Genomic DNA, 18,262 nt, shown 5'->3' with positions numbered 1-18,262 from the left:
TCCTCCTCCCCCGCCTCCCCTCAGCTCCTCCTGTCCCCGATCTCCTCCCGCCGACCCGCTCAGTGTTGCTCCTCCGCACGCGCCATCCTTCGCCTCTCCGGTCACGGCGAAAACGTGACTAAGCATCCGAAGTCGAAGCCCGTCGCACTCCCCGTCCGGACCGGGATGTTTTTTTTCCCCTTTCCCGCTGCCGCCGCCTCCCGTGGTGCTCATCTACGAACACGCGTACATGCACGAGTGCGGCGCGTGGCCGACAGCGCGGCCGCGGAGGTAGACGCTGACGGGCACGCGCTTAACGCGTCTAAGGTTAAACACGAGCAAAACATTTTCCTGGATAATATTCTTTTATTGTTGAAAACTTGTATTTTGGAAAAGGCATACATCTATTTGAATGATTACATATATATTTGTGCAATAACAGAGTTGACGATGGGACGACAGCTTGAATGGTGTGAAATCTGACAGGAGTCTGGTGATGTGGAGCCTGTTGCACACAGAGGGCCGCTGCATTTAAGATCTCCTGAAATGCACAAACAAAAGCTTGCCTCAGGTGCTTCGATCCACATGAGAGATGTCTACGGGACGAGATACGGACCCTGGTTTGCTGAAGGACCGGTCAGAAGGGCGACAGGTCGTCTGAGCGGCCCGCGGTTCTGACTGGAGACCGTTGACGGAGCCTGGAGCCTTTCTTGTTGTGTGCGCCAACGTGGCCCTTAAGCCATATGTCGTACAAGCTCTCAGGAAGGATGGGTGATATCGTTAAAGAACATCCTCCCTGTACATTCCCATCTGAAGACCTGCAGGCTGGATGCCTCAATTACACATTCACAGTTTCCTTCCTCGGAGGATATTAAATTAGCTCTATTATGTCACCCGGTTGATAATTAATCAATAATTAATTAATACGTTTTGGTATTTATTACAAATTTTTTTGAAAATAAAGCTTGACAAAGAGACAGACCACGTTTTCAGGTTACTATTTTGTAGGTCAATGCAAACCAGCTTAATACCAAGCGATTTGGGTCACATCCCCACAATGTATTATTAGGATTCCTTTCTTCTCTAAACCAATACTAAATATCAAAATATACTGTCAAATTCTTCGAGGGGAAAACCCCCTTTTCGACGATGCTCAAAGGATATTAGCCGTGACGGGCAGGTAAAGGATGTCCGTCTCTGTGCGGATGACGATGTCCTGGGAGATGTTGTTCTTTGGCTCCACCTCTCCTGCTTGGACTGTGCTCATGGCAAACAGCTGAACCTGCAGTTCGACATGCAAACCTGCAGCCACCTAGAGAACCAGACGCGCAGCATGTGTACGTTTTCAACACTAATTATAACTTTTAGTAACTGAACTTGAATATGCAATTCATTATTGCATCCAGACGGGAACTTACAGGCCCGGGTACGTAGAGGACCCGGAGGCCCGTAGCAGGAGGAGGCTGTTTCACATAAAACCTTGCAGGGGGACGGATTGAAAACAAACCACAAATATTCATAGTTAATGGTTTTCCCATTGGACCTGAAGGTGACCCACCTATCCACAGAACACATTTATTTCCGACATGCTAAAGGACATATGAAACGAGATAAAACGCTGCAACTGAAGTGAAACAAGGTTTTCATTATTTCGCCGTTTCAGAGCCTACATTATTAAATGCATTTATTTTTCCACCCGTTCATTCTGATGTCTTACCTGCATGTGTCCACACCCACGTTTTTCACCACCACATTAATGGCAGAAGAGGTTCCCTCCTGCACTGTGCCAAAGTCCACACTGGACGGAAGCAGCTGGAATCCCCTCGCTACGACACTTGGATCCGTCAGAGAAATAGTTCGACACCTCCTCCTCACTGGCTCCTCCACTGCCAGGAACTTCAATAACAACGTGATGTGTGAATGCATGTGTGAACAGGGTGTGTGACAAACAGTGGTAGAGAGAGAGGCGTGTGTACAGGTAGGTATTAGATGTTTGAAAATTGCTCGATAGGGTAGGATATTCAGGGCCTAATGCTGTGCAGAAACACAGTAAAGTCCTTCTTCAAGCATGTGCTGCAGTAGCACATCAGCACCTGTAGGTGTCACTTTGGGGCTTTAATAGTCATAGATAACATAACTTGAACCAACAAACATTTCAACAGTTTACAGAACTAACAGCTTTAGACAGAAATAAACAAATAAAGCGTATGGTGAATGGATCCAAGTGTGTAGATAAAGATTATAACAGTATACCGCACAAAAGTGGACATAACAATCCAACCCTATCCTTTAATGTAATTCAACTAAGTTTCAACATTCACATGAATAACATTTTCAGAAGCGATTTTCCAGAGATATGTTGCAGTAAAATATTATCGAGCAATTCCAGGCCTGGCTACCTGTTGATTTGGGACGCTGCAAGGTTTCGAGCCGAGGATAGAGGTTGGTAGTCTGACTTTAGTCCTCCGGGGCTTTCCAGTCACATCCACCAGGACAGACTTCCATTGCCCAGTTGAACCCCTCCGACTGCTTTCACCTACCACAGATACAGATACACACACACACACACACACACACACACACACACACACACACACACACACACACACACACACACACACACACACACAAAGACACAGTCATTCATCCTTTCGTGGCTTTGGGAAGTGCTCAGTGGACCTGACCTACATAACAACCAACTTGAGTTGGAAGTTATGTGGAAATCAATGACTGAGAATCACTCACATTTCTTGGGGACAGACACCCCCAAGCGAACCAGAGGAGTAGGTTTTGGAAGTAATGTTTTTTTTTTTTCGGGCCGTGATTTCCAATAAATGGGACGGGTTAATGTCCCTTTCTTGATGATGCTTTAAATAGATTCAAGACTATGCCCTCAATGTCCCTGCGATATTCTGATTACGGAATTCATTTTAATATAAAACAGGAGAAAAAGGTGGGGAACAAACCGGCAGTCTGAGGCGTGGAGTTGGTCGGCCGTTTTTCAAGCATCCTGTCACTTCTTCCTGCGTCACTAAGAGCAGAACCCCTGGAGAGGGCAGGGTGTATTTATGAGCAAATGTGATCACTTAGGCAAGCAAATTCAGTAAACAGAAGAGTTTTGATTCAGGGAAAATCAGAGGGGGGGAATAGTTCTCAACATCGTCTTTCTTACCTTGCCGATTGAGATGGTGTTGAGTTTAAGGGCCGTGGGGCTGCAGTTGCAAACACAAATACAGAATATTATACATTAAGCATAATATTGAACCAGCACTTAATGGATGTTATGCACCACTACAGTTGCTATAAAATTCTCTTCCATTTGTCCCGGGTTTCTCTGTACCGATTCCCAACAGGACGGCTCTAAAGTTGAGTTTCTTTTAGCAGCTCCAAGTGGATCTTGATAGAATGAGAACTCACTCTTCTCTGGTGAGACATCTTTCAGGAAAGTCTCAGTGCTGCAGGACTTTGCAGGGAGATCCATGTCTGAGCTCCTCATGTTGGGCATTCGATGCTGCAGCAGATTCTGGAAAACCAGCAACAGTGATGTGATGATGTTGAATCAATTCAAGAAAATCCAGATGTATAGTGAATTGAAGTGAAACCACACAGTACCTGATATAATTGGATATTTTCTGGCTGGAAAAAAGGAACAACAGTCTTCTTCCTCAGAGCCTCTCTATAAGCCCGTTCTTCACACATCTCATGCCTGAGGCACACAAGCATACAAAAAAATGTCTAGTTGATAGTCCCATCATTTCCCCACTATTGCTCTATATATACCAACACCCTTTCAGTTGTAATGCAGAAGCTGCTGTATTTTCGCTCAAAATGTTTGAAAATGAGAATAACTGCAGAAGATGAAAGCTACCAGCCATTTACACCATTAACTCACACCAATGTGACCAACACATGTGTGCTGTGACTGGTGGGCGGGGTCACATAGGTGACTAGTAGTTTTTTGGTCAGGATGCGGGAAACACTTCCTTCTCAATATTTTGCACACATGCACGAGTTATCAACTGTACATTTACCTGTACTGTGTAAGCCTTTCGCTCCATTTTGACTCCTTTTCAGCACTTAAACTAAGAGAATAGTTTAGGAGGATATTAATACATTATTAACTTACTTGAACAGGTAAAACAGTCACTTTAGGGAGCGTTACATGATCTATTCATGCATGGCATTTTAATCTCCGAACCTGTCACTGGATGATGTAGCGGCGTCTTCTGAAATATTGGACTGCTCCATTGGGTCTTTGACTCCTTGGCTGTACAGATCGCCTATGTCCACTGTGGATGCACTCAGAAGGAGTTGGAACATTTTCATCTTTAACTTGAAAGCACCATTATTATCTTCATTCGGTAAAACAAGCAGTCACCCACCTGGAGTCCTCTTGTCAAAGATGTGACTTGCATTCTCTTCTTCTGCAAAAGACTTAAAAATACAGAAAGAATAATACAACGTTCATATTTTGCTATTTCAGTATGCAGTGGGGCAAGCGTTCTGATAACATCCTGTTGTTCGTCGTATCATACCAGTCAAAGTAGGGATCTGGCAATATATCAGTAGTGCTTCATACGGTGTGTGTGTGTGTGTGTGTGTGTGTGTGTGTGTGTGTGTGTGTGTGTGTGTGTGTGTGCGCTGACCAGGACCAGATTGAGCAGATTGCTGGCCTGACCACTCTCCTCCTGAGAGCGAGGGTCTTTGACTTCCATCTCCTCTGATAGCTGCTCCCTCACCAGCAGACTCTCAATGTATTCCTGCAATCAACGCCAACTTTCAACATTTGTCGGTCTCCCCCAAAACCTGATGTTACGCTAAAAGCAAAACTACACACCACATTACATCAACAGCACAAATAACACAGCGAGAGGTTTCAGAGCCAACAATCACATTACCACCACGGTTGAGGCTTTGTTGAATGTCGTGCTGGTGTGAATCTGCTTCAGTATTCATGCCTTATCAAGAAGTAATGTATTCTGACTGTTTCATCACAAATTGGTTCATCAGAGTTGATATTTAGTGCTTCTGAAAGTGTTGTTTCTCCATTAGTTTCTAGCGAGATGGATACTGATCTCAGTATATCATTTGTACCTACTCATTTTAGCAAAACCTTTGACTGCAACGGCACCGAGGGCCGTGACCACAAACCACATGTGTTTGTTTTTACCTTCAGTCGTGTGTCAACGGTGTTTTTGAGCCAGGCGGTGAATGGTCGGTGCTGGTGCAGTTCCCTCATCTCCAGGGCTTCAGGGCACCTTCGGAGAGGTTGCCGCTGTGCCTCAGAACCTCTGTACCGGTCTATTAGAGTCAAACCTCGTCCCATATCAGCACCAAATGGACAACCTGGGCTCTTCTTCTGGGATCGGGGGAAAGGGAGAGGGTGGAACACGTCGCCGTTTGGCCCTGAGTGGACTCGTACAACATGTGTATTTGTTCGCACCTGTACCTCTACTCTAGGGAAGTCGTGCCAGCTGCGGTTTCTGAGGTTGGGCGGGGTAAAGTCCGGGTTCTGTTTCCCTAGCAACCACTGGGACCAGTGGCTGGGCTTCAAGATGGTAATGCCAAACTCATCTGAAACAGTCAAATATGTCACATTATTCTCTGGAGATTTAGACGGCTCCCCCTGCCTTTGTTCCTCCTTTGACAGATAATAGAAAGAGAAAAACATAGATGATAGATAATGAAAAGTATTATTATACAGTGTATATTAGTTTAGTATTATCTTTCTTGGTCTTCTTTCTTTCTTTCTGATGTTCGACAGGGCACCTTGTGTGTCCGGCAGTGGTTCTTTCTGCAGTGCTATGGTCGGGTCGGAATATGCCTGGTAAAGCAGTTCCTCTACAACTTGAGAGCTCAGTAGTTCACTGCCTGATCCATCCTCGTGCACCACAAACAGCCTGGAACACAAGATGACGTTTACAGCGTTTCTGCGGCTCTGCCATCAACAACAAATGTTGTCTCACTACTACTGACTTTGTAATCATGCAAAACATACTATTTTGGACCTGCAGCAACATTAGAGGGAGGAAAATACAGCTCAAACTAAATGTTCTGATAAATTAAGAACACATGAATAGTGGAATGATAGATATTAGCCCACCTGGGACAATGTTCTCTGTGTTTTACGTTCATCTCAGCCATTTCTCCGTCCTCTTCCTCTGGCTCCTCCTCATTCTGTGCAAGTGAGCTCGGAGCAGGGCTGCAGTTCAACACTGATAACTGTCCATCTTCCATCACCTGTGACATACACACACACCCAATATTTAATGGATAATATGATATTATTTATTATATATTTCACAGTGACTATTGTAACAGGCTCTCTCAAAATCCCTCTCAAAATCTTGTGTGCCTTCAGTTCTTTGATCGATGTCTCTCAGTGTTCTCCCAATCCCCTTCCAGCCCTTCTTATAATCCACACCTGGAAGTGGTTCCCGTCGGGGTCTGTGATGTCACAGGCCACTGCGTCTGTGTGGCTCATGGTGTAGCTTCCTGGTTGGTTTGGTGGGGTGCGACCCTTTGGACTTGGGGTGATGAGGGAGTCAGTCGAGTACACACACTTGCCATCACTTTGGATGTGCAGGAGCCCCGCACTGGATGGGAACACCTTGGACGTACAGAGATACACATTCACACAAACAAACCAACCCACACTTTTGTAATCATCGTCACGTCACTTACAAAACGCATACATGACTTTTGGAGTAAACCCCCCACCTGATAGGCTCCTCGGTTGTTCCCAGTGACGACAGTTCCGTCAGCTAAAAAGACGTGAGCGGCGTGTTGTTTGGGGTACATCGCCACGGTGGGGCAGCCCTCCTTCTCCACCAACACCACCCGTTCCCTGGTAGACACACTCCCCTTACGGCTTGCACATGCGCCCCTCTTAGCATTCTGAGCCGAGGCGTTTTCCGCCAACACGCTCTCCTGACCGTTCTTACATACACCGCTTTCTCCTTCCCAACACACATGCTCACAAACACGGTCCTGTGTATGAGCAGGTCCGGTACCCTCGTTGTCACGCGTTCCCCCTGCCCTGTCCTCGCTCAAATCCACCGCACCGTCACAAATATCCTCTGAGTGCGCAGTGTCGGTATTGCTGTCCGCACAGCAGGTGACACACACACACTCAGTGCTGCCGCATGCACATTCAGAAGGTGACTTGAAGGTCACACTCTCAGGGTGCTCCCCTGGAAAGACACACAGGTCAGATCAAAGAATTCCACTTAGTTCAAAGTGTTTTTGCTACGTCACTAAAATCAACCAATGTTATTCTCTGTTTTTGCCATCCTGTGTATGCACTGCATGCTGGTCACCTGTGTGAAGCAGTAAATGTTGCAGTGTGCTCGGTGGTCTGTCTTCATAGAAACTTGTGATCCTGGTTCCGTCTGCATGTTCTACAATTCGGGATCCGTCCGGGTGCTGGACAGAAGCCATCCCATCTTCCCTCCTCAGCATCACCTGACACAGGAGCGCATGCCGAGATAAAGCTGAAGGGCTCTTCCCAGCGATAACAAGCATTTTAAGAAATTCACAAAATGTGAGACGCTCTGACAACCAGAACACTTTTGGAACATTACCATCAAAATAATAATGTCGGATTCATTGGAAAAACCCTGGATAAATGATCACTACAATGGAGACAACTGGTAAACTGTAGACAGTCGGGAGAAATACTGCACTCTGACCTCATGGGTGATGGGGTCAGTCGCCTTGAAGGCCAGAAGAGGCGTGGTGGGTATGGGTTTGTGGGTGGTCCCCACAGTGTGGATGCGAGCTCCAGATGGAGTCATTGTTAACCAACAGCCTCTCTGATTATCAGGCTGCTTCTCGACGCTCTGCTCTGTATAGACACACACACAGCACGCAATGGCAGTTTGTCACTGTGCCATTGAAAGCAATAATAATTGTCTTCGCAGCAAGGGGCTCATCGTGTTCATTGGTCATCTTTGTTTTGCATTCACCGGTGTTGCACTCTGACCTTTCTTGTTGTCCTCAGGCTCTTGAGAAGTGTTTTCCTTATCGACCTCAGAGTCGGGAACCCACACCGGACCAGACTCCTGGCTGAAACTCACTGAGCCATCTGCAAACAGAACCTGCAGTGGCCATAATAGAGTTAGTTCTACTTTTTAAAAGTAAAATGTCACAACCTGCTGTAATTTCATGCCTTTACATATGAGCGTGTGTGCAGAACGTTTACCTCTGTGGTCCCGTCTCTCATATATCGGATCACAGCTCCCTGGCCCGTGATAACGCGGGACAGTTCTTTGGAGAGGGAAGGGTCCTGAGGCTGACCCACACCTCCCCCACCATGAAGAGGAAAGCCCTGTTTCACCAACATAGCCTGCTCATCTGAGGACAAACGCACAAAACGAATGGAATAAATGCGTGCGAATGAGTCAATGATGGGAACATAGTTCTAGAAAAGATGTACAAATCTAGGGCCATTTCACTTCATTGTTACTGTCCCCGCATAGCAACACATGAAGTTTTGTTGAACTGCACTTGTGAAGATACGCCCACACACACCTGTGGATGATTGACATTCCTGAGAAAGGGCATCACTGACCTTTGGCATCTTCGCGCAGAAATTGCAGCAGCAGCCCATTAGGAACAGACAAGTTGAGACTGTTGAATGGACTCGATATCGATGCTGGCTGGCCTTCACTCGCCTTCACACAACCATACACACAGAAATGAACACGGACTAAACTGTATGAGCAATGCAGTGATGACAGGAATACAATCATCACAAGAAGCACAGATGGTTTTCACTACTTCATATTGAGGTTTCATGGATTTAATACGTTTATGAAGAAATTATAAAAATGTTGACTATGTACACATTTAGAGCAATGGAGCAGCTATTTAAATGAAATCAAGACCAGGTATTAGTAATACTACACAGTTTAAGTAAACGTATCATCACAATCCATAAAACAAATTATGCGCAATATCCCGGGAAAAAGGTTTTGACCATGATAACTGAATACTCCCTTCCCCCTCTCTAGTCTATGATGCATTCATGTGCTAATGTGGAACCTGGAACCGAGGCTGTGAGTCTGGAAAATAATTAGATCCGGGTTAGTCACCTTGGAGCGCTGGGCGAGGGTCACTCGGGGTCCTTGCGTGGTTTCCTGTGGACTCCCTAGCACGTCACAAAACAGAACCACAGTAAACCCTCCTGCACTGTGAATAAATGTATGGAGTTTAACTCGTTACAAAATTTGAGTCAAATTGATTTTAAATACACATCAATATTAACAAAACTTGTGTGTTATAAGTGCAACACCTCTGTATTCTCCTCGGGGACCATAGAAACTGTATGAGAGGCGGATTCCGTTGTCCAACACTGCAGAGAGGGAGCCCTGCTTTACTCTTTTCATCTCCACAGGCTCGGACGCTGAAAAGGACACACACACACACACACACACACACACACACACACGGTTTCAAAATGTGAAATCAAGTTAAATTTGCACGAAGCATGCAACAGCATTGAGAGAGAAACTTCATTATAATTTGGCAGGGTTGTCACCAACAATTGAGGATTAAAAGAGGATGGGATAAGAATCCGGAAATTATAAAACGTGCTGGGCAATTTGGAGGAAATCAAATATCACTTTATTTTTAGATGAACCCCTCGATATTGATATTGCAACAATATTCGAAGGTTGAGCACTGTTGCTTTCATGAAGAACTTTCAGATAATCCTCTGTAATGTGGATAGAATTACTGCGCTATACAATTACATCACTTTACTGTAATGCCTTGGAAACCTTAGAAATACACCCATAATATTTAGCCTTTATATTAATATTGACAATAAACAAATATATTTCCTAGTTCTAAGGGTGATGCTAAATGTCTGTAGTATGATCAGCATCTTTACCTTTCAAATCTTCTTTTCTACCATTGGCATCGTTGTTTTTGGACTGAGGGAGCGGATTTTCTGAAACAACTTGATTGATGTGCGTGTAGAAATGGTGGCCATCCTTCTTCACCGCTACTTTCATTAGGCTGGAACCTGGATTGGACACCGGTAAAGAACGAGCTTATGTGGAAAATCCTGATTAGGTATCAGTGAGGAAGATCTCTTTTTTTCACAGCATCATTTAAATCTAGACTTTCCCATTTTCGCAGCAAGTATGTGTTGTGCCTTAAACACTTTCCAAAAGCCTCTCAATACCTTCCACATAGCGGATATTCTCCACAGTGATGTGTCCTCCATCTGAAGGGAAAAGGTACTGGCAACGACCTGACACATGAATCAACCTTCCTGCCATGCTGTAGCCTGTGAAATGCTTCACAAGGCAAGAAAACACACACACACACACACACACACGCTGTTACTATCATGACTTTTCAGCATCGATCTTTGATTAAATGTGCAGGTAATTGTGGACCCAGTTATGTTTCACCTCCTACACAGGCATGTACACAGGATGATTGGTGGTATAGGAAACGAAATACCGCCAGACAGAAATATTTTAAGAATAAAGTGTTAAAGTGCTAGTCTCACGTTGCAGGGCTCCTCTGTTTGATGCAGTTCTTTGTCTTCCCTCACGCCGTGTTCCGTGGTAGTAATGGACTTTGTGGGATTCTTGGCTGAGCTTGCGCCCCCCTCTGCTCCGCTCTTCCTGGGGCTAGAAGGTTTACTCTTCTTGCCGTCCGTCGACATGGTCTCTTCCTTTCGCTGCTTGCTTTTCGGAGCGTTCTCCTTGTTCAATTTCTTGGCCATCTCCTCCTCTTTTAGCTGCTCCTGCTCCAACTTCCAGGCCTGCGAAGTCATGCATACATTAATATCCAAACACGACCATTGCCGACCAGGCCAGGAAGTGCCTCCAGCGCGAGAGCTGACTAACTAGGGATAAGTAGTTGCACAGTAGATGATCCATTAACTGGTCAGCTCTATAGAACGTGCAACCATTACGAGATTCTATAACAACTGATGGAAACTCAATCACGGCGCGGTTTAATTTAGCCGTCCCAGCAGATTTCTGGAAAGGATCCAAAGAGTTACTGCACTGCTGCTGAAAGGCCAGAACAGAGTCTGTACTCACTTTAAGGGAGCCTTTTCTGATGACTGGCTCCAGAATGCCCCTGTCCTTTGCACAATCTGCTGCATTTTCTTCTAATCCAGGAAGAAAACGAGCATTGTAATGCTGCAGTTGTAATCAGAGGGATATTGACAGAGATTTTTGTTGATGCTACAGTACCTTTTGGATCCGCGGGAAGGCTGAGATCTCCGAGTTGCATTGCCTCTCTCTTTAATTCTTCCTCTTTGGTCCAGTCTGAAATGTTATCTGCCACGTGTTCCAGGTACTTCCTATCCAAAGATAACAGGGACATTTCAAGATTATATATGCAACCATATAAGCTTGTATTGGCTTTGTCACATATGAAATAATAGATTACTATTCATGTCCTGTGAGAAAGAAATGCCTGAAAATGTGGACTTGCACTCTGACCTGAATTTGACATCAGTATGGAGGGTGACGTCCCAGAACTCCTTGCACTGGCGATTAGTGCTCATTGGATTGTGACAAAAAATGTACAGGATGTTGTTATGACTTCCTCTGAAAGTGTCCATGCAGCGGTATTCATCTGATGCTAACTGGAGTACCTACAAATAACAACAAAAAACCCCTCAAATTTGTTTGGGTTCAATGGACAGAACAGGGAATATGCAAGAGCTTCCAATTCAGCAATTAGCATTTTTAGGTGGAAGAATGTTGGCATGGTGTTTTAACCTGTGGGAGGATGGAGGCGCTGTGGTGCTCCGTATAGTGCCAATCAAACAGAGATCTCAGCCGACTACTCTGAATGTCATTTAGGTCCAGCTGGCAACAGGCTCTCCCGCTCATCTGCTAGAGAAAAATCAGAGCTCTTTACAGGGAGAAAGAGTTCTTGTTTTGTTGGAGCATGAAAAAATGAGAGCAGCTGCGGCAGTATGAACAAACAATACCTCGGTGTTATCGGGATCTTCAGTGACGAATGTCGGTCCTACAGTTGAAATGAAATGATGGGGTATGCCACCGAAGTAGTACATTGTCTTACATACAGTTGGGAGAAGCAATCAAGTTTCTTAAATACGTTTCACTGTGTGTTATACTTTAAGAAATGAACGTAGAAACAGACCTTCAGTTTGTAGCGTACACTGCTGTTTAGCGTAGGTTAGCGGGCTGTCCCAGGGGATCACTGTGGGGGTCTGCTGCTCTGCTGGGTTCAGTGCTCCCACTGGTCCAGGAGCATTCTGCAGTACACCGTTTGGGTCCAGCCGCGTCAGTGGCATACTCTCAAACACGCTCTGATGAATCAAGCGCTCCACTTCCGGCCAGGAGACAACTTCTGTGGGATTTCATGACATCCTGATATTACAAAACTAGTGCAACAAGTCAATTTACATCAGGCACGAAAATATTGAGTAGCTGCTTTCAGACCATCTGTGCAGTAGTGTTGTAGCTGCTGTTTGATTGCCATCCAGCTGGAGTTGCTGTCTCTTGGGCGAGCCACAGACTGGATCAGCCCCCACACAGGAGACCTCTTCATCATGGACAGCTCCACCTCGGCTGGATCAAAACCCTGGACCGCCTATGAGGGACACATGTACATGCACACACACACAGTATACAGACATATCTAATAACTATACGGTCAGAATGGGACCAATGGGACATAAAATATACAGACTATTTGGAACCATGAAGGGAAATTGCCCATGGAGGGCAAATAAAAGAAGAAATCATAAACAATAAAAAAATCTACTTGCCCTAATATCCCTCAAGCGCATTGCCATCTTATCATGGTGTCTAATGACCAGAGGGTGCTCAGACTTCTTCTGCGTGCCCTCTATTCCAAACTGCTCCACAAGCCTCTAACAGAAAAGAGAACAGAATAGAAACAAATAAGTCTCAAAGAAAAGAAAAATAATATATAACGTAACACGTCCTAACCAGCTCAGAGGGTTTTGGTACAATAAATGTCATCATTATGGAGAATTTGCATACGTGAACCTTAACACCATCCTGGGAACTCTCATTTTAGAAAACAATGAGATCATTAGAGGGGATCTTGATGTTAACCAGAAACTTTATCACAAAATATACAGGGGTTTGAATGTTTAGTCATGGTGCCCTTTACGGTGGAAAGCATTCGTGAAATGTAAAATCCATATTTAACAGCACACAGTGAAATATAGCCTCTGCATTTGTCCCCCCCCCCCCGGTATCTGGGGCAGAGGGGGAGACCAGCTCAAGGACACATTGGCAGCACCCGGCAAGCAAACCTGGCAGCTGTCCAGCTAGTATCCATGCTCGTTCCTGTTGGGACCTGAACCAAGCAAAGTCTCCGAGGCCGACTGCCGCCCTCTAGTGTTGCTTGATTAAACAGAAAAATAGCAAAGACGCATCCCATTCCCTCTTACATGCTGGCTTGATAAATATTTCATTTTTTGTACATGTAGTATGTTTGTCATCCATCCGCATAAGGCAACTGTACCTTCTTGTGTTGTTCATTCTGTGTGGCTGTCAGCAAACCATTAAACATGTGGCTTTTCTCCGCGTCTGTGTGTGCGAGAGGCAGGAAGCTCTGGAGCATGAAGCCGACGAGCCGATCGGCTAACCCGGGACAGTTGTGAGGTTTGGCCTCATCCACACAGGACAGGGTGGATGAAGACTGCTCTGTTGAAATCACCACCTAAACACACAAATGTTTAAGTAGGGGGGGGGGCAAAGTTCATACTACACAGACTTTATGGTAAACATGGACCCACCTATCATTTCAACACACAGATATCAAGTTTTTGCCACAGTCCGAGCTGCAAATACATCACATACATTTTGCTGATGTCTCTACAAAGACAGTGATGAACACACGCTACACAGACCTGTTCCAACACACAGTGCATGATCAGAGGCACAGAACAGGCTTCAGGGGGAACCAGGTTGAGGAGGTTGCAATAGTACCGCATGTCCACTTCCGGGGAGAGAGAAGGCCGCTGAGTCTCTGTCCACAAAGGGGAGACGAGAGAAAGACAGGGATGTTAGTTTGGCATTCTAGTCGTTAAAAAAAAGGACACATAAGGATGAGCCAAAAACAAATAAAAAAAAAAAAAAGATTGTCATACCCCGGTCTGCGGGCCTTTCCTCCAGCCCGGATTTATTTTTGGGGCGTGGCATTGCCACAATCTGGCCAAAACACACAAAGAAGAAATACTTTCCATCAATATCAAGCCACATGCTTATGGTTCAATGGGTACTAGGGAAGTCCACTTTAAATTACACTGAATGAGGCCAATAAAACCAGAACCAGGCTCCAGGGATGAACGCTGTTTAATTAGTGTGCTTATTTGTGTGAGTACAGTGCTTGTGTGTGAGTGTGTGTCTGTGTGGTCTTTAGATAGTCAGACCTCCAAACTACCGATTCATTAAGATCTAGTTGCTTAACTTATTTTGCAATCACGGTAATAAACGAGTCCGGTAATACCTGTAGAATAAGTCATCATTTGGTGATTTATTATTTATCTTTTATTTACTAACTAGCAGAAACACATAATGCATCACACTCCGTCATACACTGTGTTCAGATCGATATCTGTGAACGGAGGATGAGATGCCTCAAACTCCAATACGGAATCCAAAGCTAAATCACTTTCAGCTTTATTAAGGAGCATGGAAAAAAACTGTTATTCTAAAACCTCATCAGAATTATTTGTGAAGACTTACAGTCTTATGACTTATGACACAGGATCTCTCAGGCCACTAAATTCTCCATAAACAAAAGAATAAGGCCACTTATTACAATGTAGGGAATCACCAGCAAAAACGCACACAAGGCTGCAAAACAGCACAGAGCGGTTATTGGGGTCTCTCTCGCTGACTGCCGGTGCCTCAATGTGTAGTGGGGCGACGTGATGGCAGCAGATAACAAGCTGGACTATTTCATCCTGCCACGAGGGGGCATTCAAGGACAATGTAAAGGATTTAATGCTGACCTATGTGACAGGATAATTCATGATATTCCATGCTGCATGAAAACCAAATGCGGTTGGCAATAATTTCATGTGCCAATCGTTATGATAGTGACAAAATATATGCTACAAATTCACTGACAATGGCTTTTCATAAGCTAATGTGTTTGCATTTTCCTTGGTAAAAATCAATCAGAGTTATGGACTGTTGGTCGGACAGTTAGAAATTTGAAGGACTTATAGCACTGGCTCTAAGGAAACGCTGTCCAAAACACAAAGATGGATGAATGCAGCCTTTCTCTACTACGAATAATAAAAAAACCTACCTTATTTGCAGCCTTGGAGTTAATTTCTACTGAATGACATGCATGTATAGGTGTACCTCTGCAGGGTGTTGATGTGACCCAACAACAGTAGGGACATTGAGGAGCTTTAAGTTGTTCAGGTAGTGCTGATGTTGCCTGCGCCAGTCCAGACAGTCATAGAGGAGATTGGCAACACCATCAAATATTTGGCTTCCCATCTCCAGCTGGACACAGTGCACCCACATACAGATTAGGCTTCGTGTTCTAATCACAAAAGAATGTAAAACTGACAGGAAACAGAAGGCAGTTAAGAATTTCAGTCCTTGTAAACGCTGAGCAAACAATGCAAGATTGGAGACACGTAGCCGGCTTCATGGGAATAGATCCATGAGACAAACGTCTGCCAACTCACTTCCGCTTTGGGGTCCTGCGTGGGGGTGGGGGTCCGGAGAGCTGGGACGGAGTAGCTGAGCTGAGCCACATCATGCAGCTTGGAGTTTTGCTGCCCGCTGTCCAGGACTGCTCGCAGACCTGACCAGAATAAATCCACCTGGCCGGCCTGCGCCACCAGCTCTACACTGCTTTGAACCTCGGCTCCTGGGACAAACACAGTGAAGGACACTGCAATGTTGACAACAACACACGGATGAGGGATCACCTGGGGAGTTTGAATAAATGTAAAATAATAATAATAATAATAATAATAAGTGCATCCTGACCACTGAGGGCCCTTCACCTGCATCCAAAGACAGAGAGGACTCCTGACTCAGCGCATCTTGTTGCTTTAGCGTGTGCACAGAACACAGTTTTATCACAGTGGCTACATGTACACCAATGGAATCCAGCGCCCCAATCAGGTGGGGCTGGTAGAAGCCCAGCAGCAAGATGTAGTGTTGAGGGCCGTCCTGTGGTTCGTCATCTACGCCCAGAAGGACATAACACAACACATAGAGTGAGTTACTGCTCGCTCACAAACAAACAACATTTTATATATATATATATATATATATATATATATATATATATATATATATATACTGTACATATATAGTATAGAAGTACAGTAGGTGGTAGCCAAAGGAGTAGTATGTAGTGTTTTCTCACTACTTGGGCTTTTTTTTAATCTTCTTTCTTACTGATATACTTTGGAGGCTCAATATCGTCCCTGCGTTTGAGCTTGGTCTTCTTCATTGAAGCTCCCACAGGCGAATGCGCCGTCTTTCCCTTTTTGTCTGAGACCTTGAGCCCACCTTTCTCGTTGCTCGCAGGGGGAGGATTGGCCTTCGTCTTCTCCTCCTCCTCAGCCTTAAACAGATGTGGACAAAAATCGATGGAATTGCACACAAGAAATCCCTAATAGAATCAAATGAACCCATCCGCTATGTTTTAGATCATAAGCTGTATTATCAATACTTCAAAAGTTATCTTCAATGCAAGAAATACTGCAACTGCAACCTGAAGCTGCTCAGCTTCCCTCCTCTGCTGGTCATCGGCTTTGATCTGTAGCAGCTGAAACTTCAGTATTTTTGCCATCAAATCACAACCAATTTCTTCTCCAGCATCCAGCAGCGACTTAGCAGACTCTGTTACCTACACAAGACCCGAATAGACAAATAGACCAGAACAAAGCCAGCACATAGAAACACACGCACACAAATTACGCAGGGTTTTGTATTAGACAATCACAACACAATGATAGACACACACAGCATAGTGGAAAACTCTCATTCCCAGGCTTACCTCATAGAACGTGGGGACGACTTCAGGTTTTTTTGCTCTGGGATTCCCCAGTTCATTGATCTGTTATGATGGCAGGAGAACATTTTCAATAAAGCGAGAAGGGCGACCAAATATGTAGATTAGAACAAAAAATTAAAAAGAGAGATTTTGTGGATAACCCAATATAGAGTATGGAGAAGCATAGACACACGAGATTAATAGAGATGACAACATCAGTGCCAAGTTCCGTTCAGCTTATTAATAAGCTACATTCGTTTTTTAGATCCAGTACTGCAGTGACAGCATGACTTATGTTAATAAATAGATTATAAAAACTTGATCCGAACTCAGCATACCTTTGCCAAGGTGCTGTCCCGGGTCAACACGGTGAAACGTTTGCGTACTGGTTTCTGAGCAGCCATGGACAGCTCCCGGGTCAGTTCCTCGTCCTCTGGGCTCGCGCCGACCACCAGAGACACGCAGGCTCCCCATGACTCCTGTGCAGGGCATCACGACAGCACAGCGATAACGCACGCGTTCATTGTTTAAGTCATTCAGCACAGGTTGCGTTGATTTAAACCTAAAAACGAACGCTTCCGGTTAAGACTTCTTACCTTCAAAATAAAAGCTCAAAGGGTCACTGTTTTTAATGCAACATATATATATATATATATATACTTATAATTATGGTTATTTTACCGCAAGAAGTATGTTGGGCAGAATATTATCACCGGAAAATGTGACATTGTAGACGGTACTAAAGTTATATCGAAAAGCCGTTTAGAGGATAATTTATTCTCTCTATCGTAAACTAAAAGATGTAACACGTCCATAGACATTGTTGCCAGCTACCAGCAACCGGAAGAAACGCTTCTACAAGTTCCAATTTGTGTGATTAGAGGAAATATTTTCAACAAACGAATTATTTATGTAATACCGACCAAGACAGACATCAGTTAACCGTTAATTAGACAACAGACCTCTTCAAACTGAGCTCTGGTGAGAGCAGCCTCCCAGTTCTTGTTGAAAAGTGTCGCTGCTGGAAGATTCTTGGCTGAGCCCTTTTTACTTGCTTTTGGTGGCATTTACAGTCAGTGACAATACACTTAAAATAAAATAAAACAGGAAACATAGGAATACACAGGTAAAATAGTCTAAGAGTTATCAAATAAAGCGAACGTTAGTTCAAAGTAACAAGTCAATCGTCGACTAGCGCTGGCAGGTGTTTGTGTTTCCCTGGCAACCGCATCGACGACAGTGTCAAGTCATTTCCTGTAAACTGTCA

General features: G+C 44.6%; 1 protein-coding gene across 7 annotated transcripts; it reads right to left on the bottom strand.

The window, feature by feature from the left end:
• Nucleotides 1-325: 325 nt before the first annotated feature.
• spag17 (sperm associated antigen 17) lies at nt 326-18,236 on the bottom strand. Of its 7 annotated transcripts, none has more exons than XM_040182090.2 (49): nt 17,958-18,236; nt 17,334-17,474; nt 16,999-17,058; nt 16,714-16,848; nt 16,395-16,563; nt 15,995-16,177; nt 15,671-15,855; nt 15,336-15,482; nt 14,111-14,171; nt 13,871-13,989; nt 13,483-13,680; nt 12,755-12,859; nt 12,426-12,576; nt 12,124-12,333; nt 11,951-11,988; nt 11,736-11,852; nt 11,454-11,608; nt 11,202-11,311; nt 11,046-11,116; nt 10,505-10,762; nt 10,172-10,286; nt 9,875-10,009; nt 9,275-9,385; nt 9,075-9,130; nt 8,552-8,654; nt 8,183-8,334; nt 7,964-8,078; nt 7,671-7,825; nt 7,299-7,443; nt 6,700-7,172; nt 6,404-6,589; nt 6,083-6,219; nt 5,749-5,879; nt 5,423-5,553; nt 5,150-5,338; nt 4,626-4,739; nt 4,362-4,413; nt 4,178-4,268; nt 4,011-4,061; nt 3,592-3,685; nt 3,397-3,502; nt 3,152-3,191; nt 2,946-3,025; nt 2,379-2,515; nt 1,697-1,875; nt 1,398-1,458; nt 1,144-1,291; nt 596-750; nt 326-520 (listed from the first exon to the last, which is right to left on the bottom strand). In XM_040182090.2, the coding sequence occupies exons 1-48, from the start codon at nt 18,060-18,062 to the stop codon at nt 617-619; spliced, it is 6,339 nt and encodes a 2,112-aa protein (XP_040038024.2). In that variant the 5' UTR covers nt 18,063-18,236; the 3' UTR covers nt 326-520; nt 596-616. The 7 variants fall into 7 exon arrangements, with proteins under 7 accessions (XP_040038024.2, XP_040038028.2, XP_040038029.2 ...); XM_040182094.2 differs by having other exon boundaries at nt 5,429-5,553; XM_040182095.2 differs by having other exon boundaries at nt 5,150-5,335; nt 5,429-5,553.
• Between the last annotated feature and the right edge of the window lie 26 nt (nt 18,237-18,262).

This window comes from Gasterosteus aculeatus, chromosome 7 (assembly GCF_964276395.1).
Source record: "Gasterosteus aculeatus chromosome 7, fGasAcu3.hap1.1, whole genome shotgun sequence".
Classification (NCBI taxonomy): Eukaryota; Metazoa; Chordata; class Actinopteri; order Perciformes; family Gasterosteidae; genus Gasterosteus; species Gasterosteus aculeatus.
Note: the sequence above shows the minus strand (reverse complement) of the source record. Positions and strands in the feature narration are given on the sequence as shown.

Bases quoted from the DNA above. Each gene is read 5' to 3' on its own strand.
- spag17 (XM_040182090.2), bottom strand. From the start codon at position 18,062: ATGCCACCAAAAGCAAGTAAAAAGGGCTCAGCCAAGAATCTTCCAGCA. The intron at 13,990-14,110 runs GTATGACAATCT...CTTTGTGGACAG, and splicing joins GGAAAGGCCCGCAGACCGGG to AGACTCAGCGGCCTTCTCTC. The intron at 11,312-11,453 runs GTCAGAGTGCAA...ATCTTTGGATAG, and splicing joins CATACTGATGTCAAATTCAG to GAAGTACCTGGAACACGTGG.